We start from the raw sequence: 9,651 nt of genomic DNA on the forward strand, positions 1-9,651 counted from the left end.
CAAGTCACATGACTTGAGTCCACATCTCTGCCAACGACATGTTTGCATGCACCTGTGAGCGCGAGCGCAGCGCAGCTGTGACGTCAATGTCGCGGCCGCGCTCACAGCCGCATGCAGGGATCGGCTCAAAATTGGTGACACGGTGGCTGATTGGCTGATTGCCGATCAGGGCAGATCATGCAGAAAATCAGCCAATTCTGATCCCTGGCCGATAAATCGGTGCATCTCTAGGTGTGGTGTGCCCACTGGCACCATTGAATTGTGGCTGCTGTCACATAATCCAATGGATGCTGTACACTGGTGGTGGTTGAGGAGAGACATTGATTGTAAAGCGCTTTGGATGTACAGTAGTATTGGATTAGAGCTATATAAATACCTTTCATAAATTCAAAATACCAGTCATGGGATCAATATGTGGTCAAGGCCATATGCAGAGCACAGAAAACAATATTTTACCTTATCTCTATTTTCTTTATTGTACTTGAATTCTTTGTTTTAGACTTTGCTGACTGTAATCTCACTGGTCAGTGCCCTGAAAGTTTGTCTTCTTCTCTACAATCGTCACACTCCTCACTGAGAGAGCTGGACCTGAGTCCAGGATGGAGATGGACAGAAACTGTTACTGGTATCTGCCCTGCTCCTTCTGTCACATGCCTGTCCTGTCTTGTGTGCACATGTGGGTTTTGTCAGTATGGCCTTTGTGCTTCCGTCATTGTCTGATCCCTCCCCCTTGTTATCTGATTAGTGTTTCATTTCTCCCACCTGTTCCCTCTTAATTTCTACCCTTTATAAGCTCCTTGTGTTTGTCAGTCTTTGTGGAATCCTTGTTATGTCTACGTATCCTGTTTCCCTGTGTTGGTGTGTTTTGAGTTTATGTTTTTGGAACTAGTTGTTTTGCCCCCTCGTGGGTTTTGTTTTGTTTTGTGTTGTTTAATTTATGTTTAATAAATTCACATTTCTCTGCAATTGAGTTCTCACTTTAGTTTCTTTAGTGTTACGTGACAGAAGGATTCCACCATTATGAGAACTCAGCAGAGAACGGACTCGCCGCAACCACCAACCACTACTGTCTCCTGTCCCCAATGGGACCGTATAGTCAAGGTGAGATCCCTGGCTGCTATGAGGCAACGGGGAACTGACTTAAGGGAGTTTGCGCAGGAGTTCAGGAGGGCGGCGGAAGGACTCGGTTACAACCACAATGCTTTGAAGGACCTTTTCAATTATGCCTTGGATGAACCATTCGAGTGGATCGTCATTAGATCACTGGATGGTTTAACGTTTGATGCAGCAGTGGATTATTTCACTGGCCAGAGGAAGAGGGCTCTTCCCCTGAGTCCGGTGGTCCCAGTTCCGGTGGACCCTGTTCCGGTGGTCTTGAAACGGAGGAGGAGAAGGAAGGCTCCCTCCGTGCCTGTTCCGGTGGATATAGTTCCTGTGGTCCCGGTGCCGGTGGTCCCAGTGCCGGCGGATCGTGTTCCGGTGGTCCCAATGCTGGCGGATCGTGTTCCGGTGGTCCCAATGCTGGCGGATCGTATTCCGGTGGTCCCAGTGCCGGTGGATCGTGTTCCGGTGGTCCCTGTGCCGGTGGATCGTGTTCTGGTGGTCCCAATGCTGGCAGATCGTGTTCCGGTGGTCCCAGTGCCGGCGGATCGTGTTCCGGTGGTCCCAGTGCCGGCGGATCGTGTTCCAGTTGTCCCAGTGCCGGCAGATCGTATTCCGGTGATCCCAATGCTGGCAGATAGTATTCCGCTGGTCCCAGTGACGGCGGATCATATTCCGCTGGTCCCAATGCTGGCAGATTGTATTCCGGTGGTCCCAGTGCCGGCGGATCGTGTTCCGGTGGTCCCAATGCCGGCGGATCGTATTCCGGTGGTCCCTGTGCCGGTGGATCGTGTTCCGGTGGTCCCTGTGCCGGTGGATCGTGTTCCAGTGGTCCCTGTGCCGGTGGATCGTGTTCCGGTGGTCCCTGTGCCGGTGGATCGTGTTCCGGTGGTCCCTGTGCCGGTGGATCGTGTTCCGGTGGTCCCTGTGCCGGTGGATCGTGTTCCGGTGGTCCCTGTGCCGGTGGATCGTGTTCTGGTGGTCCCAGTTCTGGTTGTCCCTATGCCGGTGGACTCTGTTCCAGTGGACGCCGCTGGGCAGGAGATGCCTCCCAGGCGTCCTGCTCTCCATGCGCCCCTGAGGCGTCCTGCTCTCCATGCGCCCCTGAGGCGTCCTGCTCTCCCTGCGCCCTTGAGGCGCCCTGCTCTGACCGCGCCAACCCGGCGTCCTGCTCTGACCGCGCCGACCCGGCGTCCTGCTCTGACCGCGCCGACCCGGCGTCCTGCTCTGACCGCGCCGACCCGGCGTCCTGCTCTGACCGCGCCGACCCGGCGTCCTGCTCTGACCACGCCTCCCAGGCGTCCAGCTCTCACCGCATCTCCCAGGCGTCCAGCTCTCACCGCGCCTCCCAGGCGTCCTGCTCTGCTCGCGCCTCCCTGGCGCCCTGCTCTGCCTACGCCGCTGAGGCGCCCTGCTCTGCCTGCGCCGTTGAGGCGCCCTGCTCGGCCCGCGCCGCTGAGGCGTCCTGCTCTCCGTGCGCCGCTGAGGCGTCCTGCTCTCCGTGCGCCGCTGAGGCGTCCTGCTCTCCGTGCGCCGCTGAGGCGTCCTGCTCTCCGTGCGCCGCTGAGGCGTCCTGCTCTCCCTGCGCCGCTGAGGCGTCCTGCTCTGACCGCGCCTCCGTGGGCGCCTGAACTTTGTGGGCCACCATGGCCTCCTGAAAGTTTTGTTTTCCCCATTCCCTCCTTGTTGACCCTTCCCTTGTTTGTTCCTTCCTTCTCTGTTTCCCCTTTCCCTCCCGTCCCGCCCCGCCCTGGTCTGTCCCTCCCGTCCCGCCCTGGTCTGTCCCTCCCGTCCCTCCCGTCCCTCCCTGGTCTGTCCCTCCCTGGTCTGTCCCTCCCGTCCCGCCCTGGTCTGTCCCGCCCGTCCCTAGTGGAGCGTCTGGTAGCCGCTCCTTAAGGAGGGGGTAATGTCACATGCCTGTCCTGTCTTGTGTGCACATGTGGGTTTTGTCAGTATGGCCTTTGTGCTTCCGTCATTGTCTGATCCCTCCCCCTTGTTATCTGATTAGTGTTTCATTTCTCCCACCTGTTCCCTCTTAATTTCTACCCTTTATAAGCTCCTTGTGTTTGTCAGTCTTTGTGGAATCCTTGTTATGTCTACGTATCCTGTTTCCCTGTGTTGGTGTGTTTTGAGTTTATGTTTTTGGAACTAGTTGTTTTGCCCCCTCGTGGGTTTTGTTTTGTTTTGTGTTGTTTAATTTATGTTTAATAAATTCACATTTCTCTGCAATTGAGTTCTCACTTTAGTTTCTTTAATGTTACGTGACACCTTCAACACTGTGACATTGAGTAAAACTCTGAGAAACTCAGTAACTCCAAGAAAAAACTGGGCCCAGATAGCAGGTCATGCTCATTACTGAGCCCTGACACCTAGCAATGCCCAAACCACCCAGAACAATCTGGACACTACAGAGCAAAAACACTTCAGCGATTAGCATATGGCTTTGTATCAGTAGAAACCCTGGAGTATATTCAAATGATTGTGCTTTCCCCCCTCATATCCCCCTGAGACAAGAGATTTATGCATTTTATTTCTGGAAAAATTTCTCCTATGAGGCAAATTGACGATATTTGCATCATAGGAGGAATGTTTGGCCAAAGGCTTAAGACTACAGCCAGCAGAGGGAGCCATTTCCGCATGTTTTGAACCCGCTCATGGGGGATGGAGATCACACTCACAGCTCAGCTCAGCTACAGGCACTCATTTAAACAGAGCTATGGTGAGCAATGTAAGTCTTTTAACTTCTCAAATTAATTTCTATGAAAGTTAAGCTTGCAAAGGCATGAACTGAAACACGCCAGACTGAACTCGCGTTGTGAATGAATGCCGCGAGTGTAGTTGCGATTACCTCAGCTCTCATCACGAGAGCTCAGCTCATTTATCTCACTCCTGCAGTTAGTGCTCAGTGCTGTGATACTTGCGCCGTGACTCACTCATTATATTGAACACACACGTCCAGTTTTTAATTGTAGTGTCTTCTCCAACTCAGTCACTGTAATCCAGTAGCGGTGGCTTTGGGAATGGCCTCACAGGGCAGCAAAGCATTCTGGGAATTGTAGTCTTTCATTCCCATGAGATAAAAATCTTTTCTCAGTCTAGAAGGCACCAAATTCAAAAATAATTTCACATTTCTACTACATTGATGACCCAGTTTAAATACAGATTCATCTTCCCAGCGCTGAAGTACCCCTTTAAAACACCAGTAACACTTCCAGAATTATCCATTAGTTAAGCGTAAATACACTAGCAATACATGATGAACCTTAACATATAGTTAACCAACAACTTTATAAGACATTAATTGCCACATATTCAGTGTTCCTTTAAATGTTTATGTAGGACAAACACCGTTGTTTTGTTTTCTATTTTATTTTTCAATCCCTCGCGCACACACACACTGTGGATGTGCTTAGGTCTGTAACTGTGTGTTTCTTTTTCTTCGCACTTGATGATTTTCTTGGGTTTTCTTCTGTTTCTTGCTCTGTGTCTTTACTTTGTATTGGATTTTTTCTTCTTCAGGACTTCATTTTGGCTGCCTGCTTGTGTGTCCTTTAGCTGTTGTTTTCCTTGCTCAAGATCCCGATTGAGGACTGCCAGCTGCTTCAGGAACTCTGTGTCAGGCTTGATGTATCTCACCTTGATGAGATTATCAATGGCATCCTCCACAGTCATGTTATGGTGGATCATGAGGTACGCCAGAAAAAATGTAGGGGCGTAGCTGACACCGTCTGTGCAGTGAATGAACACCTTATCTGTGGAAATAAAAACAGACACAAGTTAAAAAAAGTCGCAAACAATTTGTCACTCCAGAACGCTTGATAAAAGATCTTACTTTCTGTGCTTTTCTTGGCCTTCTGGATGAATTTGGCAGCTTTGTAGAGGTATTCACTGATGTCTGAACCTTGCGATGCAGGCAAGCCACAATAAGAGATGTTCATTCCTTTGTAATAACTCGCCCCTGTATTAACTGCTTCTCTCAGGTCTTTCTCCCATGGCACTCCCAACAACACCCTCAGTTTGGTCTTCACTGCAGCCACATTCAGGACGTGAGTAATACCCAGCTCCTTCAGTCTCATTCGGTCTTTTGCTATCTCTCTGCACAAGAACACAACAGCCTAGATTAGCCTTTCACTAAAGAGGATTTACAATGTAGAAATATACCCTGTTCATTCATGGTGTATATTAGTGTAAATGTGTTGTAGACTTACTCATTTCCAATGAAGATGTTGTTCCAGACCGCAGTGACAGGTCTATGACGCTGTGTGCAGCCCTTCATTCGCTTCTCTAAGAGTAAACAGTGCTCTTCTGGAGATTGTTCCTGCTTAGAAGGTTTTGGCACAGAACTGCTTGGACCTGGGAGACGCAAGTCATCTGAATCAAACAGATCCAATTCAGGTTTGGTCTCTGGGACACACAGGGGCTCAGCCGGATCCAACGGGAAATACTTTTTCAAGAAAGCACTCAATTTCATTTCTTTTTCAGGAGAAGCATCCATATCATCACTGACGTTAACCTGTGGACCGCCTGAAGACACAGGTTTAGTCTCAGGAACGCTTGCATCTGGGACACACGGGGGCTCAGCCGGATCCAACGGGAAATACTTTTTGAAGAAAGCACTCATTTTCTTCACTTTTTCGGGAGAAGCATCCACACCATCACTGACGTTAACCTCCCGAACTTCTGCAGACACAGGTTTACTCTCAGGAACGCTTGCATCTGGGACACACGGGGGCTCAGACGGATCCAACGGGAAATACTTTTTCAAGAAAGCACTCAATTTCATTTCTTTTTCAGGAGAAGCATCCATGCCATCACTGACGTTAACCTCCGGACCGCCTGAAGACACAGGTTCAGTCTCAGGAACGCTTGCATCTGGGACACACAGGGGCTCAGACGGATCCAACGGGAAATACTTCTTCAAGAAAGCACTCATTTTCTTCACTTTAGTACTTTCTGAAAAAAGAAGAACACAAATATGTTATTAGAAACATCACTTACCACAGATCAAAAATTAATTATTAGTCCAACTTGAAAGAAATTTCATTTTTCATTTGTTTTGCACACACACAGTTCAGTCATTTACGGGAATGATGACCGCATTTACAAAAACTATACACAGTGTGTACGGAACAACTTCTTGTTAAATTACATTAAATGCGGTCGTCACTCCTGAAACTTCACAGTGTGTGTGTGGACATTGTAATGTTGCATCTCAAATGCTCTGTTGACATTCACCTCTTTTTGGGCTGTTCTTTTTGTTCCCTGCCCAGCCGACGCTAACCAGATTCACTTCAGGTTCAGGAGTTGGCTCTGGAACAGCCGTATCAATCCAAAACAGCATTGGGAAGAATCCACTCATTTTTCTGGCCATCCACTCTGTGGTACTTTCTGAAAAACAAATAATATGTTATTAGAAAAATCTCAAACCACAGATTAGACATGAATTATTAGTCTGAAAAAACTTTTCTGTTTGCATCTTATTCGTTCTGTACACAGTTCAGTAATTTACGGGAGTGACAACAGCATTTACAAAAAACTATACGCAGTGTCGGAACTGAACTGAAAAACTAGTTGTTAATGATGTACGTTGAGAGATGATAGATGATAAGACCAGAGATGTATCTCGTCTGTATGTGCGGTGCAAGAAATCACAGGGAAAGTGGTATGAGCCTTGACTAATTCGTGTTGCCAAATCTTGCAAGCAAATCAGCTGAAACACCCGTGAAAAAACGAAATAAATGAAATACTGCAACCCACACCAGTACACATTAATAACGGCATAAACTCGATTGCTGAATGAGCCAAGCTTAAATAAAATAAAATAAAAACTGCTTATAATAAGTGAACATGGCAGCACTGCAAGAATGCGCTCTGTGAAGTTTCAGGAGCGAGTCGTGGTCGGTACACACGTGAAATGATCATTTTGGGGACTCACTCCTGCATTTAAATGCATTTATCACTCCTGAAACTTCACAGTGTGTGCGTAGACATGGTAATGTTGACTCTAAAATGCTCTGTTGACATTCACCTCCTGGGCCGTTCATTTGAGGAGAAGCCTTCATGCCATCACTGCCATCCACCTTCTGATCTTCTGCAGACACAGGTTCAGTCTCCGGGACAAATGTGGGCTCAGACGGATCCACTGGAAAATATTTTTGGAAGAAAGCACTCATTTTCTTCATTTTTTCAGAATCCATATCACCACTGAAGTTAACATCCTGACCTTCTACAGACACAGGTTCAGTCTCAGGAACGTTTGCATCTGGGACACACGATTCCTTGGGTTCGACCAGATCCATGTCAGGTTCCGTCTCAGGATCACACAAAGGCTCAGCCGAACTGACCGGAAAACACTTTAGGAAGAAGGAACTTATTTTCTTCATCACTTTAGTAAAAAAGAAGAAGAAACAAATATGTTATTAGAAACATCACTAACCACAGATCAAAAATTAATCAATAGTCCAGCTTGAAAGAAATTTCCGTTTGCATCTTATTCTTTCTGTTCACACAGTTCAGTAATTTATGGGAGTCACGGCCGCATCTACAAAAACTATATGCAGTGTGTATGGAACAGAACTGATAGTTGTTAATGACGTTAAATGTGGTCGTCACTCCTGAAACTTTACAGTGTGTGTGTGGCCATTGTAATGTTGCGTCTCAAATGCTCTGTTGACATTCACCTCTTTTTGGGCAGTTCTCTTCGTTCTCTGGCCCTTCTTCTGGCCAGCGGACAGTCACCAGATTCACTTCAGGTTCAGGTTCAGGAGCCGGAGCCCTCCAAAAAAGTGTTTGGATGAATCCACTCATTTTTCTCGCCATCCACTCCGTGGTACTTTCTGAAATTAAATAATATGTTATTAGAAACATTTCAAACCACAGATTAGATATTAATTATTAGTCTGACTGGAAAGACATTTCTCTATTGTGAGTTTGCGTCCTACATTTCTGACTTTTTTCTCAGAACTGCGAGATTTAAACTCACAATTGCATGCTATAAAGTCAGTGTGAGATAAGTCACAATTACCTTTTTACATTTTTTTTAATAAAGTCTCAATTCATTAGTGTTTTCCCCCTCAAAATTGGATATTATAACTCGCAACTGCATTATGTCTCACACTTCTCAGAAAATAATTATTGAATTATTTTTATGATCCCAGATCCCTCTTATTTTGTTAAAAAATAAAATTAAATGTATATTCTGCAAGGGGTATGAAACTTATGAGCAGGATCTTAGGATGCTTTTGCAGACCGTCAGAGTCTGAGAATCACTGAGAGTTAGTCGTTAAGTGTGTCCCCGTCCCTTACCTGGACCCATCCTATTCCTATCTGATCACTACCCTTCCTTCACGATTCACACCGAGAACACCAGATTGGATCTCTGTTTGTTTGACACTTTATTCCCCATTTTGAACAATTCATTATTATTTATGTTAATAAACCCCTCTTTGACGCCTGACGCCACACCCACTGTCTGTAGTTTGCTTCACCCACCACAACAATAAAACCACAATCATTGAAATACATAATGAAGAGCTATACACTATGAAGAAACTAAATAAAATATAAAATATCAAAAACCCAAACTACACAAAAGACATCACTGAATACTAAAAGCACGTCTGCAGTTCTCAGAGGACATTTGAAAACAGACACACATTCAGATGTGCTAATATCAATTGGCAAACTATTCCATAATTTCTGAGCCCTCACTGCAGATCTCCTTTAGTTTTATATCTAGTTCTTGGAACATCCAGCAGCTCGTTAAAGGATAACCTCAGACATCTCCCTGCTTCATAAGGTCCCAGGAGCTCAGTTAAATATGTCAGCAATCAAATCTTAAAATCAACCCTTGAATAAACAGGCACCCAAATCAATACAAATCGTGTAGGCTATTCATTTAAGCTGAAATGATCTCATGAAAACAGTTATTGTTATAAGTTGTGCTCATCATAATGATTACAGTAAGTTATATAAAGTTGTGAGAGGTGCATGTTGAGCATTCACCTGTCGGGCTGTCCTCAGGGGTTGTACAGATACAGGCTGGGCGCTTCATCATATCGATGTCGATATGCAGATCCTCGCCCTCTAAAGCGGCGCGACTGACTGACAGGCACTCATCCGAGTCCACCTGCAGCTGTGCGGTTAGGTCGCCCGGTGAGCACCCGAGAAGCTCGTAGATGCCGTCGGTGACCATAAAGTCCACCTGCACATTCTCCTCATCCGGGACCCAGACACTGTCAATGCAGTACAGCTCGCCGTTCACATACACCTCCAGAGACACCTCTTTGCAGTTTGTGTTTGAAGACATTTTGTATGCTGATTTAATCAAATCCAACGGAAACGGGTGATATCGATGCACAAAACTGTGTGTGATGCAGCGAGAGTCTATAATCAGTGAGTATGCACGTGCTGAATATAGTCTCTGTATGAAATGATGCTGCTTGTAAAGTTGTTTCTAAAGTATCGGTAGGTTATTTGCTGTAAGATATCGGTAGTCAGAAGATGTGTGTCGCTCAAAATCGCTCGGATTATCGCTGTTCTAAAGGAACC

The 9,651-nt window shown here is 46.4% G+C and overlaps 1 protein-coding gene across 1 annotated transcript; it reads right to left on the reverse strand.

The window, feature by feature from the left end:
• Positions 1-245: 245 nt before the first annotated feature.
• On the reverse strand, positions 246-9,409 carry LOC137073817 (uncharacterized). Its single transcript, XM_067442519.1, has 8 exons — positions 9,106-9,409; positions 7,782-7,937; positions 7,130-7,486; positions 6,337-6,489; positions 5,310-6,054; positions 4,934-5,196; positions 3,370-4,853; positions 246-640 (listed from the first exon to the last, which is right to left on the reverse strand). The coding sequence occupies exons 1-7, from the start codon at positions 9,407-9,409 to the stop codon at positions 4,591-4,593; spliced, it is 2,241 nt and encodes a 746-aa protein (XP_067298620.1). The 3' UTR covers positions 246-640; positions 3,370-4,590.
• Positions 9,410-9,651: the final 242 nt, after the last annotated feature.

This window comes from Pseudorasbora parva, chromosome 4 (genome assembly GCF_024679245.1).
Source record: "Pseudorasbora parva isolate DD20220531a chromosome 4, ASM2467924v1, whole genome shotgun sequence".
NCBI classification, from domain to species: Eukaryota; Metazoa; Chordata; class Actinopteri; order Cypriniformes; family Gobionidae; genus Pseudorasbora; species Pseudorasbora parva.